This window comes from Streptopelia decaocto (genome assembly GCF_964273445.1).
Source record: "Streptopelia decaocto genome assembly, chromosome: 6".
Lineage (NCBI taxonomy): Eukaryota > Metazoa > Chordata > Aves > Columbiformes > Columbidae > Streptopelia > Streptopelia decaocto.
In genome coordinates this window covers 62,988,164-63,013,330 of record NC_138660.1, presented here as the reverse complement: position 1 = coordinate 63,013,330, position 25,167 = coordinate 62,988,164, and the positions used below count along the sequence as shown (strand labels likewise).

General features: G+C 36.5%; 1 protein-coding gene across 1 annotated transcript in view; it reads left to right on the top strand.

Annotated features, from left to right (window-relative positions):
- The window catches only part of LRP1B (LDL receptor related protein 1B), a 683,918-nt gene that overhangs the window by 623,159 nt on the left and 35,592 nt on the right, over positions 1-25,167 (top strand). The window contains exons 78-83 of the mRNA XM_082055474.1: positions 4,805-5,028; positions 5,295-5,401; positions 8,603-8,719; positions 12,037-12,210; positions 12,762-12,887; positions 21,349-21,513. Of these exons, the coding sequence (XP_081911600.1) occupies positions 4,805-5,028; positions 5,295-5,401; positions 8,603-8,719; positions 12,037-12,210; positions 12,762-12,887; positions 21,349-21,513 (913 nt within the window). The remainder of the gene's footprint in view (positions 1-4,804; positions 5,029-5,294; positions 5,402-8,602; positions 8,720-12,036; positions 12,211-12,761; positions 12,888-21,348; positions 21,514-25,167) is intronic.

Here is a 25,167-nt window from a genome sequence, read left to right as displayed (position 1 = left end):
TTAATATGCAGATGCCTTCTGTAAGGAGTAAATGTAGTCTGCTGACCCACAACATCTCTGATGGATATATACGTTCTTACAGGTCCATAAAACTGAATATAAGCTTCCTTGAGACCTCTTCATAGTCCAGGGTTGAAAATTTCCTGGCTGATTTGATGTTGTCTCCCTATTTCAACTAAAATGAAAAGATGTTATTAGAATTACTGTTATTTTTTCTGAAGTACTGAAGTATTTTTACCTTCTTGTATCTCTGTTTCATCTTTATGCAAGAATACTTTCTAGTCACTTCCTCTTAATTCAAGGTTGTTGAAAAACTCGTATTTTTCTTTATACATCATTTTCCTCTCACTCTTCAGTGCAGGTCGGTGCTCATGAAGATGCTTGAGCCAAGCTTTACAAAGCTATTTTATAAATCTGTATGTGGAAAATGCACAGATTGTATCTGAATATATCTTAGACGCATTTCATTTATATTTGTAAAGCATTTAATTCTCACTGTGCTAAACTACTCAGAATATTTTCCCAGCATTACCTCATTAATACTCAAATATTATTGCCTTATATGTAACTGGTGAGTAGGTTAATTGGTTTTATAGTGTTACTTTAATATTGTGACTTAAATTTGGTTTTGAAAACCTTAAGAATTCCTTAATTTTAACCTAAGTTTTTTAATGGATAAGTTTTCGAAAGTTACATTATAAGTTTTGTATCTAGACTTTGATATGTAAATCAAGACAGTAAACTTGAACAAAGTCACCTGCATTTTCAGGTAATTACATTAATGCAAAAATCCATCTCAACTAAAATTGCTCCATGGAATTAGCATATCAAGAGCCTTCCTCAGAGAATAGTGTTAAGTATCTCTTGTATTTTTCTGCAAAAGGAGTTTTAAGCTTGGTACAGATTGAAGCATTAAAGGAAATAGTAAATATCAACTCTTCAGAGTGTATTGACAGATGCAGAAGAGGATTGCTTTCTATTGAGTTGAGACCGTGTAAGTGAATTGGTGATAACTGGGGCAGCTGTTTACTGGCATAATCCTTTGAGAGCGATGGAGAAGTTGTCTGAGGTGAATATTCAACACAGAGTGACTTGCCACTCAAACTCATGTTTTTCATGGAAGAGGAAACAAAGCTGAACAGTTAAAATAAGTGTACCATAGAACAGGAAGAAAAAAACCCACAGGTTTTACGAGTATATTTGCAGCTTGCTCCAGCCCCACTGTTCTGAGAGCTTAACAAGGGCCCTTAACCACTTGTGTGATATATCCAGGAATATACTCCAAGTGTTTGCCCCCCAGGGCCCAGTGAAATTCAGTGTTTCACTGTGAATGGAAACAATTTCTAGATTGTTTTCTTTAAATATGCCTTTTTCGCAACAATGTCTGTAATTTACTAAAAATATGAGGTTTCATATTTGAAAACCATGCCTTATAAGAGGTGACCAAACTTAAAATTTCTACAAACTTCAGCTAAAAGAGATCATAGCCTAAATGTGTTCTGTTAATACACATTATATGAATTAGGTAGGTAATTTAGTATTTAACTGATGTCGTAGACACTAATTTGAAATCTATAAAATGTGAGGTGTGGTTTACAAACTTTTTCCAGCTTACTCTTAGAAATGTTTTGTGTCACTCTCCTGTTCTATTAATCTAACCAACGTGGGTATTTTTTGCCTCGTGCTGTGTTACTTATAGAAAAGATGTTTTCCAAGGGCAATGAGTTATTATTTGTAAGCATTTCCTGCTCAGTTCCAAACTTTGGGATGTCTAGATACACCCCATGATTCCATTATCACAGGAGAGCTCCTCTATAGTGCTCGGTGATGATAACAGGTATTCAGGCCCAGGAATATTTAAGGAACATCTGCACTGCTCCTTTCAGCTGTTCACTGATTTAAACATTATGCTTCCAAAAGGTTATGCGCTCCTTTTTTAGTTTCTTTTATCATAAAAATGTTTTTACTGTTCTTAAACGTAATAGCATTAACTTATGTTTTTACCTTAAAGCTGTAGCTCTGTATGGATAAGGTTTAATTATGTACTTAGGAGACTCTCTCGGTCTCAGTCATCTAGCTGGAATTTTTAAATGTTTTTAAATGTAATACAAACGATGGTTTGGTGAGCCATCGCACCTACTGGGGTTCTTGTCTATCAATGAAAAATTTCTGTTTCTGAGAGTAAAAGTCTAGAAGTCTTTTAGTATTTTTGTTTCTCATTTATTTTTACTGTTATAATAATATATCATTAGACAACGTATTATTTTTAATGAAGGTATTTTAAGGAACACCACATCATTGGTTTACAGTATTTCACAGCAATGTTACACCAAAACCATCTGTAAAATAAATAGAGAAAATATTGCTTCCCATGTGCTTATGATGTAAATTAGATTTGTAATTTAGTTTTCCTGTGTTAAAATGCTGTGTATTGCAAGGTGATGGGTGCCTGCTGTGCATTTGTAACATATTTTCTCCAAACTCAACTCTAGGGATTGAAAATTTTTCTGAAATGTACCCTTATATCAAAATGGTTTCCAAAACCAACTTGTTACTGCAGCTCTTCTCCTCTTCTCTCTCTTCTCCTCTTCTCCTCTTCTCTCTCTCTCTTCTCCTCTTCTCCCTCTGTCTTCTCTTCCTCTCCTTTTCTTCTTATTTAATTGTGTGTGGTTTGTTTGATTTTGTTTGGAGTTTTTTTGTGTGGTGGTGCCAGTGCCTTTTGTTTGGTTGGTTTTTTTTCTTAATTCTTTACCTTATAAACAGATTTTACAGCAGGCAGCTGTTCTAATCAAAAGTTGGCGGCTGACATGGTCAGTAGTTTTGCAGAAACTATCACACGCTAGAAAGCGATTAGGCTTCAAAGCTCCTTTTTTCTACTAAGTTGTACATATTTAGCATCAAAGTGGGCTAAAATAACCATAGAAAATATTGATGTGATTTTGTTCCTGTATTTTCATGCTTATTCTGTATGCAAAATTATTCTTTAAAATTAGCATAATCCAAATAAGCTATTAGGTAAAAGCTCATTTACAGTAAGTAAATTTCCTAGACAGTATGAGGAGGTGCATCAGACATCAGAAATATGATGTACCTAGGCTGGAACTTAATGAACATGAGAATTACATGGCCACGGCATCCGCTAGTGGTTTTTTATTCTCTTTTTTAAATCTCTCACTCTACACAGCTGCTTTTCATTTCTTCTGGTAATGTCCTTGTGTCTTTGATCTTTAACATGGTGGAATCTCACTTCTTTTAATTCTTCTCAACTATAGAGGAGAAGTTTGGATTAAAAATACAATGATGCCTATCAGCAAATACCCACATTTTGGGGTATCATGTCCTTTACATGAATGTTGTTTGGGTAATGTAACAAAGGAAAAAAACATTGCATGCAAAAGCTGCCAATATCATCATTTTATAACAAAGAATTATGATACATTATTTTGTTTAACTTTAAAAAAATTACTATCACCTAGTTTTAAAGAAATACTGTTTTGTAAATGCAGTGATTGATTTTGCTGCTTTAATACTCATCAAAATAGAAAGTCAGGGTTCTGTACATTTTTAGAACATGCATTCCATGATATTTTTTCAGAATTAAAGGTTTGTGAACAATGAATTGTCTAAATTCACCCTTACAGTCCTATTATTTCACCTAGAGAATGAAATGACCTTCATTTTATGATGAAAATAGCCTACAAATGTCTTGTGGTATTACGAAACTCAGACACCTGAGGAAAACAAGTTATTTTAGCATTTTCTTTCCTGATTTTTAGTTACGTAGTTTGTTAGCATTCTGTTACTGCATTTGTCAAAGAACAGACTTTTTTGTTCATAATTTAACTTGCTATCATTATAGGTAAACAAACAATTGTATATGTATTTAGCTCATGCAAGTCTTGCATTTTTCATGATATGCTAAATTAAGGTAAGAAATAGTTGAGTAGCCCTATTTACAAATTTTAATCCTTTCTGCACGCATTACAGTAAAATTTAGTGAAACATTTTCATATACATCTCCTATATGCAATGTGAACTTCTATCCCTAAGACCATTTTGGGGGATATAGGCCTTAATGATAACTGTGAAATCATAATAGAGATGTTATAGTTTATAATTTTGAACTTGTAATCAGAAAAACCGCATATATATGAAGCTGAATATTGGACAAATTCTGGTTTTAATCAGTGATGGAACACAGTGGCAGGTAACAGCATGGGATGAGGAACACTGAAAATTTCCCTACCATTACATACTAGTATTGGTCAGAATACTGTGGCAATTTTATGTATTTTTCTAAATGCAGTGACTTTATTTATCCTTGGCAGACTGCAGAGCAGCCATAAACATATGGATGGTCTCAAGCACTGTTCTCAGTGAGGCCTTTGGGATGGGCCATCACACCAGAGTTCTGTGTATTCTGCATAGAGTATAAGAGCTGTATAATGACTCTTCCTTTTCCTTTCCTTTTTAATTACAGTATGTAACATTTATTAGCTTCAGTATCAATAGCTGAAGTAATTCATGCCTAAGTGCATTTTTTTTTAATGTGGGTAACCGTAGGCTTGAGTTTTGAAGCACTGGCTTGTTCTTCTACATTGAACTGTCAGCAGATCACTTAGAGTTTACCACGTACAGGTGGAATTTGTCTTCCTAATGCAGTCTTTTTACACGTTTCACTGTATTGCAGGTGAAAGTTACTTAACTCTAAAAAGTTACATCAATGATCTGTGAAGAAACTTGCATAAATCTGCTATGAAAGATCATTTCCATAAAATCTAACTTGAACATCTGTTCTTTTTAGTGTCCAGAATTCAAAAGACCAAGAGGCATTGCTGTTGACTGGGTTGCTGGAAATATTTATTGGACTGATCATTCCAGGATGCACTGGTTCAGCTACTATACAACTCATTGGACTAGTCTGAGATACTCCATTAATGTAGGTCAATTGAACGGACCAAACTGTACACGACTCCTTACAAGCATGGCAGGAGAACCATATGCAATTGCTGTAAATCCTAAAAAGGGGTGTGTATGTTTCGACATTACTCTGTTTTGGTAATTCAAACAAAAATACAAAGTAGAGTAAGAGAAGTAAAATTATATCTACAAATGTCTAACTTTTTCCAAGTCACTTGCTTAACTTCCCTGCTTGCTTTATCTGTATGTAAATCAGGATCAGTTATATCCCATCTTTCATGTAGGCTGAAAGCCCCATAATAATTTAATATCCGTGAAGTGTTTTGAGGTTCTGTATAGGCATCCAGTTTATGTTTTATGTTTAATACTTTTAGGATGATGTACTGGACAGTTATTGGAGATCGCTCTCACATAGAGGAATCATCTATGGATGGTACTCTGAGAAGGATATTGGTTCAAAAGAATTTACAAAGACCTACAGGTATACAGCTTTTCCATTTTTCCTCAGTGTAGATTTGTTGGTGAATTCCAGTTTCTCAGTTTGTAAAACAAATAAAATATGTATTCTGGTTATTCATATGCAGTTACTAAACAAAATTCTTAGCTCTGTTTTCAAATTATACATCTTAATTTGACTTCTGTACAAAGCTTAACATGATGATTTGACAAAGCAGTATCAAAGGACTATATATAATCAGTTAAAATGTGATTTGTCCAATAACACTGAACAAGCAAAATCAATTAAGGGAACCCCAGTTAGTGGTGAGATACATTTTTTTTTTTTTTTTAAGAACGCATATGAAATCTCACAGCCTATTCAAGTTACTTTGCTTAATACACTGCAAAATAGTGTAAAACAAGGTTTAGGTATTCAAAGAAGCAACAACTTATTTATCTCAGTATTTTACAGAACTATTTTGAAGCTTGATAGTACATGTTGAGGTCTTATGAATTACCATTACGACTCCATTGCCAGGATAAAAGTAATTTTTATGACAAAAGAAACTGTAAATGCAGGATGAAATGTGTCTCTCTTAAATAGGAGCATCCTGTCTTGAAACTACAAATGATTTGTTTATGACACCTTTTCTCATGCAATATTTAATGTTTCTCCAGGCTTACAATGATGATTTGTTACTATTGCATTGCAAATTAGGGGTGGTCCAACTTTGGTACGCGGATCTGTTGAAACAGAGGCTTCTTTCAAGAGGATTCTGTTTCAAAATCTGAGTGTCTCAGAATCTGCCACTATCGCAGACACAAGTAATAGTATTTTAAGAGGCTGTTAAGTCCCACACTAAGGTGGGCTTATGGTGTTGTGTATGCAGATTTACACTCATCCCTTAGAGGAAACACTCTTTGTTGACATGATTAGATTGAAATACAGCAACTTAAGCAATTATATATGTGGTAAGGAAAGCTTTGAGGAGAGGAAGCTTATGCACCGTAGGTAAGAACAGCAAAGATAATAATAAATACATAGTAAATAGTAAATTAAGTAAGAAGCTTCTGATTATTCAGGCTGAAAGAGAACAGATACCAGAATTCTTTCATATTCTTCGCTGAACTTCTTATGTAAAATATGATGGATATACTGAATATACAAATAATTATATTTAGTTCTAATTGCCTGAATTATGCTTTTTTGTCTCTTATTGTCAGTCTGTCTGCCAGGTTTATGTCCTGTTCCACCAGTCACCACTTCCTTGGTCATTAAAGGGAATTTAAACCCTTTTTTTTCCCCATCAGTATTAGATTATTGAATTAATTGAATTTTATAGGTAATAATGGTATAAAACTTAGCTGAAAATGCAAGTATTTACTTCTTCCCTGGCCAGAAGCACAACTGCAAGAGCTTTTCTTAATAAAATTTTCCTTGATATGTTTTATATAGAAAAGTTTCATGTAAACATTTAACCAGACCTCTGTCTCCTTACAAGGATATGAATCAAATGAAAATTAAGAAAATTAGCAGAATTACCAGTAACAAGAAGGAATTTCCCAAATACCTTGCCACAGTATTGCATTCTCCTTTACGTGCTGCCTGAAAACACTTCTATGGCATCTTTCTGTGCTTCTCTTCCTTTGCTTCATGCTAGAAAGTAGGCAACTTTGGAGTCTTTTAATTTTTTGCCAGATATTTCATACAGATCCATGTCTTTGTAGAGGAAATGCAAAAGAAGACTCTGAGCCATTTTTCCTATTTTCTCCCACGTGATACTTTATGACTGTTCTTTAGATGAAGTTTAAGATTTTACTGAACATCTGTGTTCACTGCTCTTAAATTTATTACTAAATATACCTTTCCTATTTCAAGTAAAGGAGAGTGAGAATTTGAGCATTTGGGCTTGACTTCACAGGATTTGCATACAAATGACTATCACAGGAGGCCTATGTGTGTAAAACAAAACCAAGTACCTTTTTACATTGTGTTATCTCTGATACCACGGAAGATACATTGAGAATGTAATTTATTTATTATTTGATATTTAAATATTCTTATTAAAATGCAAATAATTTAGAACTAGAGACTGGGGACTGTTTCTAGAATATTCCCCGTTTCAGGCACTACGTTTCACACAAGGTTGACACATTGTGATTATATTTTACCAGAATTCATTCTCTTTAGCTGTATGCCTGCACGCCAGTGTTTCTTTACAGGAAGTTCTTTTCTTTAATGGAGTTGCAAATGTAAACATATTTCGCCGGTCTGTGCGTCAGACTTCCTCCACTTCCTCTCATCTATCTGTAGCTGATTAATTTATGACCTTAAGAGGAGAATTTTTTCTGTTATGTATAATTTCTTTTGATGTATTTTTTTTTTGGCTTACCTACTTACATAAATAGGAAGAAAAATACTTTTTCCCATTCTTATTAAAAACACACCACAACTTCAAAAGCTCAGAATTAAATTATTTTATGGTTCAAATATTTTTTCAGGCTGAAGATTTTGACATGACCTAAAATGGCATATTAATAATTTAATCATCCTCTAGTGAAACATGGCCTGCTTGATTTAACTATTTAGTTATTGCCTGCAGGCTGGGTAGTCACAATGTTATCTATTTCTTATTCCCATTTATGCTTAGTCACTCACTTTGCTTTCTTTTCATATATATGCAAATACATACATGTGTCAGTGTTGCTGTTTAAGTCTTGCAACACTACTTGAAAATAATCTGATTTTTAATTCTGTAATAATTACTACACATGAAGTATTGATGATAAAAAAATAATACAGTTATATTCTTGTGGAAACAGGATGACTTGGGAAAACTTTCTGAAACCTGAGTGCCCTGTTTTTAACACTTGGTCACGCTGGTGCCACCGCTTAGAAATCTATTGACATAATAGATTTTTTTATTGTTAGAGCAAATTAAGGGATTAGCTTCTATATTTAATTCCCACCTGGTACATATCCCTACCTGCTGAGGATAATGGGTTTGAAAAGGTACTGACCTTGGAAGAGTAAGTTTAAAAAAGTGAAAAACCACATTTGCCTCAAGGGGAAGATTTAAGCAGAAGGTTTTATATTTTATTCTCCTTGGTTTCCAGTCTTGTGTTTTTGTTGTCACCATATTTTGTGTACACAAGAATAGAGACGTTATTAAATCGTACAGTAAAATGAAACGATTAATTTTCTTCAGGTTTTATATACGTTTGAACTTTATTTTCTTTGTAGGTCTCGTAGTTGATCAGTTCAGTCAGCGCTTGTTCTGGGCGGATTTTGAATTATCTGTTATTGGCAGCGTTCTTTTTGATGGTTCCAATTCAGTTGTGTCTGTGAGCACTAAACAAGGTACGAAGAGCTTTTCTATAACATGTTTTCTATTTTAGTTTATTTGGCTGAAGCTTCATTATTCAGAGAAACTACATAAGCAAAAAGCAGTGATTATTAACTAATATTCATTGCTTTGTTTGATATTGTTCAGATATTATCTAAACAAACAGATATTTAAGCTTCAAGATAATCTGATAAAGCTGCTTTAGGGGGAACAAAGATTCAGTGATATGTGCAAATCTCCAAGATCATTATCTAATAATTAGCTTAGGTATTATCAAATAACATTGTGATTAATGTTTATGCTTGGCCTTATTTCGACTTACCACGCAACAGGAGGACCTTGAGTAGTTAGAAATTAGAGCTGTCTGCACAGCACAGGAATTGTATGGCTTCTAGAACAGTTGACCTGAATCATTTCAGGGAAAAATAATGGGTTTGGCTTTCAGGTCAGTAAGTAATCACAGAATTCTGCTAACAGAATGTGAATGAGGAAAGTTCCTTTCATAAGAAAAGAGATTGTGGTTAAGCTAACTTTGTTTTTATGGAGTTGTGTGTTGGCTCTTTAACAATTTGATAACATATGTAGCAATTTATGAGATGTGATTAGAAAATAGAGGAAACATTAAATATTTAGAAGTAGGATTTTGCAGGGATTGCTTAATGGGCAGTTGGTAGTGGAGTTTCATCAGGATGATATTGCATCTAAAGCTACTGAGTGTTTTAACCAGTGATCTGGAATTCACCAGGGGGTTCTGGAAGATACTAGGAAGTATCTCCCAAAATCCAAATGGAACAGGACCAGATTTAAATAATCTTATTCTGCTTTAAGAGCATTTTATTTCACATGGATCAATACACATGGAAGTAGTCATCTCAAGAAGGATCACTTTGTTGAGTGTAGGGATCTGGCTACAACCTCTTGTAACACTGAACCATACTGAGCAGATGCCTGACCAAAAATTATAGAAAACAGTAACTCCTCCTTGTAACTTTGCTTGCACTTCCTTTGCTTATAGTATTTTGTGGTGTCTAGATTGTAATGTATCACAAAATACATACTTAGTGCTTGTGCCTGTGGCTGGTATGAAAACTGACAGTATCCTAGATGGTGTTTTTATGTGTCTCAATAGTCATTCGTATTTTAAGAATAAATGTGAGGTTATCCTTCAAGGGGAAAAAAGACACAGCAGTGCTACAGAATAGCAGGCATGTAAGTTGTTGACTTTCAAAAAATTTGACAGTGTGGAAAGGCTATCCTACATTGTGCCAAACCAAGCACATTTGATGTTTATAAACGGAAGAGCAGAATGGAAAGACTTTTTTGCCTTCATACTTAGCATTTAATACTGAAATACAAGATCAGTAAAGCGATGTCAGCTTTTGTCTCCTGTTGACATTTTTAGTAACTATGGAAAAATTAGAGAAATAGGATCAAAGGAAGATTGGGGGAGTTTAGAAATTACTTTGCAATGAGACTAAGACTTCAACCCATGTAATTAAACAAGCATAAAATAACAAATTAGAAATCATAAATGTTTTTATTGAAATAAAATACTGAGTACCAAGTATTGATAGAGTGAGAATACAGTAGGAACAAATAAATGCTGATAATTGAAAACATTTTTACAGTAAATGGGGATCATAGTAGAAACACAGTATCACAGTATCATAAGTTCTGTTTCTTTACGGCTTCAAATCAAGAAGAGATGCATCTCTGTCAAAGAAGTTTGAGTAAGAAGGTATCACCATGTTACATGGTAGCTCATGGCCTGGATTGGTGTGCTTTGTGATGGATGAAGAACTGGCTGGAGGGCTGGGCCCAAAGAGTTGTGGTGAACGGAACCAAATCCAGTTGGTGGCCAGTCACGAGTTGTGTTCCCCAGGGCTCAGTATTGGGGCCAGTTCTGTTTAATCTCTTTATCAAACATCTGGATGAGGGGATTAAGCTCAGCCTTAGTCAGTTTGCAGATGACACCAAATTGGGTGGGAGTGCTGATCTGCTGGAGGGTAGGGTGGCAATACAGAGGGAACTAGACTGGCTGGATCGTTGGGCTGAGGCCAATTGTATGAGGTTCAACAAGGCCAAGTGCTGGATGCTGTGCTTGGGTCATAACAACCCAACGCAACGCCACAGACTTGGGGAAGAGTGGCTGGAAAGCTGGTGGCAGACAGGAATCTGGGGACTTGTATCAGAACTAGTGTGGCCGGCGGGACTAGAGAAGTGATTGTGCCACTGTACTCGGCTCTGGTAAGGCCGCATCTTCAATTCTGCGTTCAGTTTTGGGCCGCTCATCATAAGAAGGACATTGAAATACTTAAAGAGTGCAGAGGAGGCGACGAAGTTGGTGAGGAGTCTGGAGCACAGGTGCGATGAGCAGCAGTTGTTGGAACTGGGGCTGTTCAGCCTGGAGAACAGGAGGCTGAGGGGAGACCTGATCACTGTCTACAACTGCCTGAAAGGAGGTTGGAGCATGGAGGGGGTTGGCCTCTTCTCCCAAGTAGCAAGTTATAGGACAAGAGGAAATTACCTCAAGTTACACCAGGGGAGATTTAGATTGGATATTAGGAAAAAATTCTTCACAGAAAGGGTTGTCGGGCATTGTAACAGGCTGCCCAGGGAAGTGGTGGAGTCACCATCCCTGGTGGTGTTTAAAAGGTATGTAGACGAGGTTCTTAGGGACAGGGTTTAGTGCCAGAGTTAGGTTATGGTTGGACTCGATGATCCTGAGGATCTCTTCCAACCAAAAAGATTCTATGGGTAAATGTGTGAAATTCGACAGCCAGTTGTGCATAGGAAATCCAAGTATGTGATCTAATCAACAGCTTTTAAAAATTAGGAATTGGTAGAGGCTTAGTGTTTTGTCATGAATTAAAATAAGTATAGTATAAAAACTAGCATTTCAAATGTGTTAAGGAACTGAAGAAATGTTTTGGCAAAATAGTTTCTTTATGTTCAGCAAAATAATGTTTCTTCTTTGTCTTATACTTCTACTTACTACATACATACTTACTACAGTGCTGTACCTAAGTATTTTTCTGATTAGCTAGTTTTACTTTGGGTTTTCCCTAATTTTCAATATTCAACCAGTTTCTGAGGCTGCATTGTGTGGAAAGCTAATACAAGGCTTGAGATTTTAATTGCTTGTAGTAGGGAAGAGTTCCTGTTAAGAAGGTGCTTTTTAAAAGTTGGTCTTTGTGGTTATAAAACAGTCTCAACAATAATGTCTTTACGTGGTAGTTGCAGTAATGCAGTGGAAGTGGTTATTTTAAAAAGTTGTTTATTATTTGAAAATGAATATATGTTTGTGTTTATTCATTCCTTTTTATTTAAGGTCTACTACATCCACACAGAATTGACGTTTTTGAGGATTACATATACGGAGCAGGTCCCAAAAATGGTGCATTTAGAGTACACAAATTTGGCAGGAGCCTTGTAGAATATCTAAGTGTGGATGTTGATAAAGCAAAAAGTGCCTTGGTTTTTCACCGCTACAAACAAATGGACTGTGAGTAAGCATAATTACTTTAAATTCAATATTGAAGAAGTTCACTTCGGGGCGGGCAAGGGCGGGCGAGAAGAAGTAACCAAGTTGTATACATGTAAAACAGAGCCTGATGGTACAAACTGAAAATAGATATAGTCATATTTCTTTATATAAGTTTAATTTAGATTTTTTGGTACCTTTTCTCTCATTTGAAAGGACATTGCACAATTGATTGCCTTGTGTACCCACAGTGTAAATGAAGCATGAAAAAGTTGGATGAGACCTGAATACAAATAGCTTTAGCCACAACCAGATGAGGTTTTTTACTGCACATTACCAATACATTTTTTTCTATCTGTAATAAATTCTGTCCTGGTGTGAGTCTTGCACTGCCATTTAAGTGAGTGTGTTCACTGACTTCAGGCTTTTGATATCCAGGAAACTGGAATTATGTCAGAATTTTTATATTTTATTATTTTTTCCCAGTTCTAGAATACAGTGTTATTCTAAAAAAAAAAAAAAAAAAAAAAAATTAAGAAATAATATTTTAAATATTTTGTCTTTTTAAACAGTGCCTAATCCATGCTTGGACCTGACATGTGAATTCATTTGCTTACTCAACCCTTTTGGTGCAACATGTGCTTGTCCAGAAGGAAAATCATTGGTGAATGGAACATGCATTGATCAAAGCCTCTTGGGTAGGTATTGAAAACCCTGTGAGAACTAGAAAATAAGCAACTGGTCAGTTTTTGTCATCGGAAGAGGCTTGGCTGTCTGCGAGTCAAGAAGTCAGCAGGATAACCATGAGCCAGCACTGGGCCCTTGTGGCCAAGAGGGCCAATGGTACCTGGGATGTATTAGAAGGGGGGTGGTCAGTAGGTCAGAGAGGTTCTCCTGCCCCTCTGCTCTGCCCTGGTGAGACCACACCTGGAATATTGTGTCCAGTTGTGGCCCCTCAGTTCCAGCAGGACAGGGAACTGCTGGAGAGAGTCCAGCGCAGTCACCAAGATGCTGAAGGGAGTGGAGCATCTCCCGTGTGAGGAAAGGCTGAGGGGGCTGGGGCTCTGGAGCTGGACAAGAGGAGACTGAGGGGTGACCTTATTAATGTTTACAAATATACAAAGGGTGAGTGTCACGAGGATGGAGCCAGGCTCTTCTCGGTGACAACCAACAGTAGGACAAGGGGTAATGGGTTTAAGCTGGAACACAAGAGGTTCCACTTAAACTTGAGAAGAAACTTCATCTCAGTGAGGGTGACAGACACTGGACCAGGCTGCCCAGGGATGTTGTGGAGTCTCCTACTCTGGAGACATTCAAACCTGCCTGGACACCTTCCTGTGTAACCTCATCTGGGTGTTCCTGCTCCGGCGGGGGGATTGGACTGGATGAGCTTTCAAGGTCCCTTTCAATCCCTAGCATTCTATGATTCTATGAAGTTTGTGATGTTGTTCAGTATACGTATTATTTATCTAAAATGGAAACAAAATATGAAGAAGCAAAATCCCTGATTCAATAAAACCTGTTTATATTCATCAGAATGAAAAATGAGCTCTCAGCTGAACTGATATGAGATGATATTTAAAAGCAAATGTGTATACATATTGACTAAAAGAAGTTTGAAAAGCTCTGAAGTGTTTTGGATTCCAGATTAAAGAGAGAAAAATAACCTTAAAAACCACCAAGAAACACCTCTGCTTAGACTGCAGCAATAGTCAAAAGGCAGTAAGTGCAACACAGCAAATAATAATTACTTTGAAATAACAGGCCAAAAAGAAAAAAACAGCTGAAATATTTTTATCTAAAATTATATCTTTCAGTAACATAATGACTAATATCAAGGCACAGTAGCTCTTTCACCATGAAGTCTGGTTTTCTAAGTTTTTGGCTGTACTTTAGGGGAAGAAAATCTTTTCCATAGAAAGTTATTAGTACTCTAAAGCTTCCCCCTCTAATTGAGACCAGACAGCTGGAAAGAAAGCTTGAATTTTAAAAGGTTCTAGAAATCAGAATAGGTTTTCATATGTGTATGAGAAGTCGGAATGTATTAAGATATTTTTCCAAATGTTTAATTCCAGCCTCAGAAATCTGAGTTACGCGCATTTTGGTGAGATCCTCAGTACTTAAAAGCTCAGTTTAGCAATTCATTTACCTGAAATGTCATCAGTCTGTGGAGAAAATCTCACCTGTTTATGCTGCCTAGTCCTTAAAAATTGAATTAATACAACTCTGGTTTAGTGCTATATGATGTGGTATTAATAAAGCTGTCCTGTCTAGTAGTATTTCTCTTTCTGTATTAAGAAATCTAAGAAAAAATTAGAGAGTAAAACAGTGTTAGAAAACTTGTGCTAGATAACAAACCCATTCATGTTTTTTGCTTACGCAGGAGTACTTTTTATGCAGTGCATTTACAGCACCAACTTTTATATGTACTACACTATGCTCTAGCAACAAAACAGCAAATGCATGCTTTCTTACTCTACCCCCTCAGTGTGTATTTGTATAATAGTTATACAACTATAAAGTAGTTTACAGCTGTTTTACATCAGTTTTCACTGTTAGGGGTGAAGTGATGACACTGAACCAGATGTAATAAAAAGAGCGGTGTACTCTGTAAGGTTTGTGACTCTTGAGAGAAATCAGAATAAATGCCCTTTGTCTTCAGAGGTCATCTCATCTCCCTCCCTGACCACTGAGTGCCAGCTCTGTGTTCATCTCAGATGGGTCCTTGGCTGCCCGGCTACCTCAGACTTGGCATCAGGAGCCAGAAATGCAGCAATACCTTTACAAGATTTTCTGCTGATACAGTGCCACCTAAAAATTATTTCAAATGACCCATAGTTACTACTTCTGTGTTGAAGAAAGGACAAATAAAATAATACTGTTTTTCACTGGTGACTGGTTGCAAGTTGAACCTGTAATTTCAGTAATGCCACAGTTTTATTAGTGGGGGAGAGTTTTCAGGAAAGCATGTTTTTATTAGAGAAAGATCTGAAGAGGCTTTAAAGTTATTTCACTGCTGGTTGTAAATTTTTATGAATAGACAAAAAATGCCTAGAGAAGTATTTTCAATATATTGATTATTTTCAGTATCTTTCCACAACTACAGTATCTGTTATGCCTTTTTAAAGGGCTGCTGAATAAGTGTTTCTTAACTTGAAACATAACTGTAATCAGAAAACCATGTCTAGCAATAGGCTTTTTTGGTACATTTTTTTTTTCTTGTATGTTATTTTCGTAATAGTAGATTGCAGGTTTTGTAGCCTCACGGGTTATAAATTATTCATCAAAACAAGCGTCAGTATCATAGCATCCTGACAAGTTTACGTTTTTACACTATTTTGACTTTTTAAATAAAGTATGAAATGGAAGTTAAATGTTTGCCTGATGCTGACACTGCACTTAGGCTTCCAAGGATCATCCAAGATTCCTGGAAAGCTTGGAGTTGACCTGAAGATCAACATCTTGAATTAATACAAGTTTATAACTCATGGCTGTCTCACTATCCACTTATTCTTAATAGGTCACTAAGAGGCTGCAAACAAAGACATTATGTAGATTATCAGTAAATATCTTTTCTTATTGGAAGTCAAGTTCTAAACCAGGTTCTTTTCCTTTAGGAAGTTATACAGTTGCTTTTCTAATTAAGAGCTAGAAAATTAAAATGAAATGCCCTGCATGCATTCAACTTGTTTAAATCTAGCATTGTCTTCGATGTCTCAGGGCATTTTTGGCGTAGTTATGGATGTCAGTAACCTCAAACAGCAATTCCTGCCTTATGTAACTGTCAAAACCTATATATTGTGGCTTGACATTAATCCAAAGGGAGGTTATATAGTCAGATTTTCTTTGTTGGTATGCAATAAAATTCTGATTCGAAGTCAGTTAAAATATTCCTGTTGATTTTGGTTGGCTTCTGTTTTGTCCATAAAAGAATGAAATTCAGAAGATTTGAATGTGAGACAAGAGTGTGAAACGCTTTTTAACTGATGTATTCTTTTGGGTTTGTTACTGGTTTGATCACAGCGCAGTAGTTGTACAGTATATAGGTTATGGTGATTTATGTAGATTATATTTTATATGTTCAGAAATACACTGCCACTAATGTACAGATCTTGAAATGCAACTTTTTAAGTCTATTTTTAGCAGACATCATTAAAGTAGCAACAGAAGTGAGGTGTGCTGGTTGTTTTATACTTGCATGGTAACTATTTCAAGTGATGTACGTGGTCTTTAGTATCACAAATTAGTAGTAATTGTGGATATCAAGAACTAGTGTGACTAAACTGTTCTTTTTGAAGAATATACAATATAAATTATAATATTAAAGAGTAATATATTGAATATTCATTATACCTTTTAGTGTCTTTAAGTATTTTGGGTCTTTTAAAATGTAGTTAGGAGCCTAGTGGTAGATTTCCATGGTTTGGCAAAGTCAAAATGGGACAAGTGTCTCCAGTTCTGGTCCATCTTGAATGGTGCCCACAGGAGAGCCTGTTTTTGAAGATTATATTTTGATACTGCCTATGTCTCTAATTCTTGTGGAAAAATACCTTCCAAAAAATAATTATTATTTTCAACATTATTATGACATTCTTCATTTTGGTAGTTTTTTGCATGACTATTGCAAAGGCACCTTGTACAATTGCTTATTCATCAGTCTGCCTTAAGGTTGGTGACTGGGAAGTAATCTCCATCCTGCTCTTTTTCTTGTGACTATATCCCAAAACAGGCTCAGGTTCTGGCTCATTGGATCGTTGGAGGTCTTGAAATTCTGCATAATACTGCTACTGGCTTGATTCATTTAATTGATTTTTCCTCTAAGTCCTGTGTGAGGAATTCTAAATTTTGAATCCTCCTTGGTTTTCTGTAAGACTGAATCCAGATTGCTTCAGACAGCTGCTTCATCAGCGTCTCAGACAAGTGATGAGAAACAGCTTTTGGGTTTGATTTGGCTTTTTCAAGCCGAAGTTACAACAACATATGTGTGTCATGTCATTCACAATGTTTTTATAACAACATGAAAGCGAGCTCCTGTGTGTTCTTAGATAAGCTTCCATCTCATTTCTCCCTGGATGACTATGATTGACAGACCCTAGTTCTCTTGTGGTTTATTTATTGCCTATGGCAGACCTGACGTTTTCAGTTTAGAAGCTACTCTTTAGTTTTCAAATGGATAGAATACCACTTCATTTACCTAAAAGAGACCACTGGATTTGCATCTATTAGGTTTATTGTATCTAATTGTCTGTAGCACAATGAAGCTAAAAACATACAAAGAGGATGAAAATACAGAGACTTGCACTGGAGGAAGACAGTGTATACCACAGCTGAATGAGCAAGAGTAATGAACAGTTCCAAGAGTTCCATATTCTGGAGCTGCACATTTATCACTTTCATTTTAAGAAGGGAATACTTGTGCTCTCTTGGCTGGATGAAAAGCCTGAGAAAAATGATAAAGACTCAGATCTGACGTCGCTTCTGAACAGAGATGAAACATTTAATTTATCATGGTGTTTTCCTTCAGCACATTTCTGTGGGGACGTGCCCACTGCACACATATATTACAGGCAGAGCAAGTGCTTTGGCTGGGGATGTGGAGGTTAATCCCTATATACCTGTGTTTCACCCACAAATTCTACCTCAGGGAGCTATGGCAGTTCAGCCCACGGTGTGTTCTTGGGGTTTGTCCTGCTCTCAGTCTTTTTAGATATGAAATAGAGCAGGGATCACACAGAATGTGCTTCTGGTTTGAAAAGTAATCTTTTGTTTACCGCAGTATCTTCTGTATTTGCAAAGGGGTTACCATTGGGACTGGTGTTTACTGGAACAGAAGAAAATGGGTTATGTTATAGCAGGTGTCAAGTTTTTTCCCACTGTGCATCCTTTTCTTAGCCTTTCTCTTCCATTTAAAATTGTAAAGCAAGCAGATTTAAAAAGAAAAAAAATGAGAAGGGAAAACCAAGATGATGATTTTACAGCATTCAGTCAAAATTTGGGGATTACAATTTGTTTTGATACATTTCAGCAAATAGAAAACTGGCAGATAGTAAGACCCTTGTCTGAAGGGGCAGGAAGACTTATACAACCTTACCAGAAGATTAGAACTCTGCACTCTGTCTTTAATATGAGCATTCAACTCTGTAAAGAATCAGCTACACCAAGAACAAATACCTTTTTGCCCCATGAGATGAGTATATTCCACTATGGGGAGTGAACTGTTCTTTTCCCAAAGAATGTGTGTAGCTCGTTAACTTTGTGCTCCGTAGCGTCATCTCTCCGTTTAACTGCCTAGTCCAGAAATCAGTGGATATTTCAAAGGGGGAAAAATAGCAAAAAGTAAGTTGTGTTTTTATCAAGAAAGAAAGGGTTGTTCTAGAAATGCCCATGTAAGATATGTGTGTGATTGAGGGAGAGGGATAGGATGCGAAAGAAATGAACGAGTGAAGGAAAAATACCAGTAGAGTTCACAAAGCTTTGTTTTGCTGCTTTATCAGTGTTTCTTCTGTGTTAGATATTCCTTCTACTTACAGGTAAAGGAAAGAGTCAAAGATGGAGCAAATAAGCCGTAAGTGTATTAATGTTTCTGTCACACAGTCAAGCCTGAAAGAAAAACATAAGAAAAACTGCAAAGTTATTTGATTCTTTATTAAATATATATTAATATTGAAATAGACAAGGCAGCAGAAGACTAAATAACCAGGCTAGGAGAGAATATATAAAATTACATGACCTGTAACCCTTTCCTTTCTTTCATGTTAGAGAGAGCCAGTATCTAGACTAGAAGAAGTATAACAAGTGAAATTATTTACTTCTGTCATTTCAGAAGTGAAAAGAGCAGCTGAGAGGTCTTTGAGGGCAAGTTCCAGCAAGCTCAGAGCACTATTGAATTGACTCCAGATAGAAACTTTTCTGACTTTTTTTTTGAACTTTTTTCCAATAGTGGGTACTTACTGGAGCTGTTCCCAGCTGTTCTTTCAGAGGTCTTTATTCAGTAATTTGAATGCATAGTGTTCACCTTTTTATAACAATTCTTCTTTGTTTCTCTTCTGTGTTCTTTTTCTTCCTATGGGACCGTTCTGCTCCTGTCTCCCACACAAAGGCGTCTGATCCTCTTTTGTACTCAGTTGATGTGAATCAGCAGAAGTAATTTGAATCTAGTGTTTACCTTCAGACAACAAAGCAGCAACATTAAAACACCTATATTGTTAAAGTCTCACGTGGTATTTTAAAACTGGCTTATCCATTACATCTTTGAATCCTATTTCTTAGCTTATTTAAAGTCCAAAATTGTTGTAGTAACTTTTCTCTGTTTCATATTGGTGGTGAAACTCCTGAATTTAAAATGTTTTATGGAGAAAAAAAATCAATGTGGATATTAATAATCCTATGATGATACAAAATATTACAAATGTTTGGGTTTTTTTGTCAGGAACCTTGCATTTTAAAAGTATAAGTCATGAGTGTTCCAGTCTTTGAAAGCCAATTAGATTAGAAAATCATTACTGTGGGCAATTTTTGGCTCAGTGTATTTTCTTGACAATACAAAGGCAGGTATTTCTTGGTGTGGTTAGGGTAACATCCAAGTTTGTAGTTCATGTTTTATAGTTCTAAATATGCCTTTCGATACTCTATTTTTCTCTTGGATTCATAGTCTGTCTTAATTTCCATATTTTCTTTTCAAATTTTATAACTCCTGCGTAACTGCTCTAGGAGAGAAACATAACATGTTCTTAATGTGTCATCAGAAAGGTTCATAAAAATGAGCACTTGTCTGTACTTCGGTGTTATGTATTCTGTTTTAACTAGTTCTGCTCTATAAACTCATGACTAATGATAAGTAAAACAGATAAGCAAAACAAAAATAGACCTTCTCCCCAATAAGATATGCTACATTATTCCTTTAAACAACTTCTATAATGAGTAACTGAAGAATGGTTCATGGAACATCAAAGGATTTAATGAACCACCCAAATAAATAAAACACTGAGGCATCCTCAAACTCCCAAATACAAAGAAGCTTTGTTACAGCAGATGGATGTATCCAGGGTGGATACCAAAAAATTAAACGCATGTGGTATTTCATATTTTTATTGTTAAACGCTCAAAATAATGATGTGCCTGTCAGCCCACCACAATAACTTATAGGTTCATTGTCTAGTTTTAGCTTAATTTGAGAGAGATGCAATTGCCTGATAGATGATCAGTTCCCAGATGTTGTATTTAAATAGGTTTGGTCCCAGGTTATATGTCAGCACCAGCCTAAGAGGAGCGGACATGGGCAGGAAAGACTCAGGTACATCCAAAGAAAAGGCTGCTGCAGAAGCACAGTTTATTAGTGAACTGTGCAAAAGCCTGTGCTGGAGCTAGAGGACATCCACCATTCCTAAATTCTGCATTAATAATGCAATGGATTTCTTTAAACATCAAAACAAAGGTGTAGGCATGCCTGTGTCAGTGTTAGACCTCAGTAGGACAAACAGGAACGTTAACTTTTTCATTAGCGGTTTAACTAAAACAGATTAATCCAGCAAAGCTTCTGCAGCTGGTGGATATATTATTGAAGAATTCTCAGGGTTTGTGGTAACCCTTTTGTTAAAAGCCATGTAGGTTCAAATGCTGGATTAGTTAGGCAGCAGATCTGGCTTTGCAGGATTGGTTTTGGTATGTGAAAAATGAAAGGTCTTATTGCTGAAAGCACGCATTTGGGCTGGGAAGATGCTACTCTGTTTCTTTAGGATTACAGTCATTTGGATGTTCGAGCATTGTATGTGTGCTACTCTAGGATTAATTTCTTGTTGGTGTCATTGAATGATTTTATATCTTGTTCACTGATATGAATAGAGATTTATTTTTCAAAGTATTTCCAAGACAGGAAAGCAAAACAACTTTATAGAAAGACTGAATCTGGCTTAATCAGAATTGGTGTCACCTCGTACCTCACTAAGACAGTGGCACTAGTGCCATAAGCATTTGGTGAATGCAGCGCAGTGGGCACTGTGGAAACAGAAGTCATAGCTTACTTTCTCTATTTTGAAAAGTGATTTTTTTCCTCCTCATTGATGGGGATCTGTGGTTCTATTTAAGATGCAAGGTTCTCTTTTGCCAGTTACATGACATGGGATTGTTAAAACCGGCTCTGTGTGTGTGTTCTTGCTGCAGATGATACCTGTAAATTAACCTGTGAAAATGGAGGAAAGTGCATTATAAATGAGAAGGGGGATCCCCGATGTCACTGCTGGCCAAGTTACTCTGGTGAAAGGTGTGAAAAGAACCATTGCTACAATTACTGCCAGAATGGAGGAACCTGTGGAGCCTCTCTCCTTGGTAAATATTGCTGAGCAGCTGTATCTTACTATTACTTCTGCCTTAATTTCAATGTTTCTGTTTATTCCTTGTTTGCGATATTTTGTTCTCCTTGTAACTTACTTGCTTTGTCCATACTATGTGCAATATAGCAGTATAAACCATACATATACTTTAAAGTGCTTTTCATCCATGTGCCTTTGTGTTTCAGCAGAATGAAGCTGCATCCCACAAAAGGTAGCATGGGAGTCGGTATTCAGTATAAAGACGCATGTGTAGAGATGTAGAAATAGAATTCTAAAGCATAAGATCCGGTCAAACTGCATCTGGAAGAACACCAGACATCTTGCTCTCTCTTTATCTCACTTCTCCCTTTAAATTTTTAGGTGGTGTGACCTCAGTCTTTCACCTTTGTCTTACTGGAATTCACGAAGTAGGCATTTTACTAATCTAATTCTCAGGAAGATTTGGTTGATCAGAATTAAGATCCTTTGTTTTTGTGAAGGAATTTGAAATCACTTCTCTCATCTGGAGGAATATTTTCCTGTCAAAATGCAGGTGTTTGGGAGTTGGAAAAAATGTGATAAGAAATACTCTAAAATTTAGTAATTATGTGAGAAAGGAGAAGTTGAATTATATTTTCTGCACCAAGGAATATTTAACTATTTGATTCAAAGTAGAAGACCTGGAGAAGAGTTTGCTGTCTCATCTCTTCTCAGAAGTCTATGAGCTGCTGAAGATGATGTGGATCATCTTCTACTATGTGATGAAATGACCAACACCCTGGTCAGTGAAACAGAAGTACAGTATCTGACTTTAGAAGAAGTTTGTGACTGTTTGGCAGTGAGAGCTCCCTGTAATACAGGATTACGTATCTTCGTCTCTGTGACAGAGGGGGCTTAGATCTTGATGTTTTTGTCAGCGCTCCTTACTAATTAACTTAAGCTTATATAGTTTAGTAATTTAGCTTCTCTTACTATGCTAGTTTCTCTGGAGCCTCATTTTGTTTACTGAGATGTGGTGTCAAAAATCCAAGTGAATGAAAATCTAGCAATCTGTTGTGTGCCAAACAGAGGATTTTTTTTGTTGTTCTGAATATTTGAGGGTTAATAATGTTGTTCATAGTTAATATTGTTAATAATTACTAAATATTAGAAAATGAGAATATTTCAGGTTGATTGATCATACTTGAAACTGCTTCTAACAGCTGATGGAAATACTGACACAAATGATAAGCAGGGATTTTTCTCAATGTAGTGAGATCAATACGTGTTTAGTGAGGACATACAAGAGAATGGAAATAAGTAATGGGTGATTTAAATGATGTGTAGAACCTCCTTGTCATCTGAAGAGAGGATGTTTACTGCCACATCTTTACATGTCTGGCATTTATTTGATATTTTGTGGGGTTAAAGGGCATCATAAAATTAATAACTCGGCTCCTAGAACTCATCTCGGTTCTGAATCCTGCAGAGACCCCGGGGTTTTATTTAATCCTTTTCTTTTGGCAGTAGCTGTAGTGTTCACTCAACTACAGCAGCTCTTGTTTTCCTTTACCAGGCAGCTGACACTTGCTGTGCTCACACAGCTCTGCTATCACCTGCATACTTTTTCTTCTTTTTCCTTGCTAAATCCAGCCGCTGAAATCTCTTGGCCTTGCTGAAATATTAGTGTGGTAGAGTTGATTGCCAGTGAGTAACGGAGAGATATGGGCAGATTCTACAATATACTTCTGCTAAGTTGCTCATTGTGGCCCCAGCCGCCGCAGAGGGCCTAGAGATACAGACATGAGCTCTATTTCTGTTTGGTCTCAAACAGGATAATGTGTCTGCAGCAAAAATGCATCAGGAGAGCCAGCGTGGATGTCACCACAGTCTACATTTCATTGTTCAGTTGCCTAATAATTGGGAATCCAGGCCTTTACCTGCAGCTGAAGTTTGCTGTACCACACATGGCCAAAGTGAGCCAAGACCAACACAGAGCTGGTTTCGATGACTCTTACTGGGCATACCCACTAACAGGAATATTCTTCTGCTGTGCTGTGTCCACTTTCCCAGTTTCATCGAATTTTTTATAATCGTATTTCAAGTTAGCCAGATTCCCTTTCTGCCATTTCCAATTCATGAGGGTAGCCATGCCTTGAAGGCGGTGCCATAACATTTTTGTGCTGGAGATGTGGAAGAACGACCATATATCTTTTTAGATCAAGGTGACTCCATCCGGCATTCCAGATAAAATTTTCGAATTGATCCACATCTCATCTTACTTGCATGCCTAGCCCCTGAACCCTGTAAATATTCTATTAAGAAGAAATCTCTATTTCTTATCAGACTATATTTCTTATCTATATCAGGCCATAAATCGTGTGTTAGTGAAACAAACTAGCATGTCAGTGAGATGTCCCCTTATCCTACTTGAATCTAATCCATGATATAGTAAAGCCATTAAATATCTTACAGAGAGAAGCTAAACGGGGCACCCCAAAAGCATTGAAAACTGTAATGAAGTCAGTAAAGCTTAATTCCTCAAGTGTTTTTGCAACAACCATTTCCTTCTTCCAGTCAAATATACCACTATGCAAAGCATGTCATTCGGTCCTTGCATCGGTGGGTACACATTTTGCTGCAGGGCATCCCAGTTTGGACAGAGGGTGTGAAATCCAGACCAGAACAGTGTTCACTCACCTCCTCGTTCTCTCAGCCCTCAGGGCAGAGCTGATCTGCTTTGTCAGGCTCGTGTAAGTGTCATTAGTGTATGTGTTCCTTTATTCTTGCACGTCGCTACATGTAGGAATAAAAAGGTTCCTTATTACCAGGAATTGCTCAGTTTTTCCTTAATGGTTGTAGAACTTAAGCATTATCTTATGTCTAGATTTATATTACATCCTACCAGGTTGACCTGTCCACTAGCATTAAGTATATATTGCACATTTTTTTTTTAGAGAATTCTCTAACATTTCTGGAAAGTATAAAATTACCATTTCAAAATAAAGTCAGCTCAATAGCACCTTAATTTCTTCTACTGTGGTATTACTACTTGTGCGTACCACGCACCACACTACAATGCTCACAACCAGTTCCTCAAAAAGCAGCATTTATGCTTTTGATCCATTACACAATTGGCTCATCAAACTGTCCTGCTTAACTGATGCAATCAAGTTGCACATATCCCCCCAATTTTGTCTTTTTTATTTTTTTATTTATATTTCTTCAAAATTATGAAGCTTTTTCCTCTGGAAGCTGCATTAGCCACATGTGTGCTACTGCAATCCAAATCCTACCTACAAAATATATAAATGACCTGTGGTAATTTCAGCTTGCTTGACTTCTTAGAAGCTCTGATTGCCCTTATCAATTCTCGTATATCATCCAACTCAAACAGCCAATCTAATGAGTGTCATTCCACACATGTGCCCTTTGGAAAGCTTAGGGACCACCAGTAAAATCAGCCTCATGGGGGATGAGCTGATGCTGGGAGGCTCCTCTGGAATTCAGGGAATTTCCTTACTGTTGGCTACTGGCCCAAAAACGGGGAAGAGGCATCCCAAAAACAAGCCTTTCATCATATCCCAATATAAAGAAAATGACGCAGTATATAAAATACTCTTCTAGTGAATGCGTGTGCTCTAGTGAATGTGCAAATCCCGTTCTCTTTCACCACCTAATATATAATAGA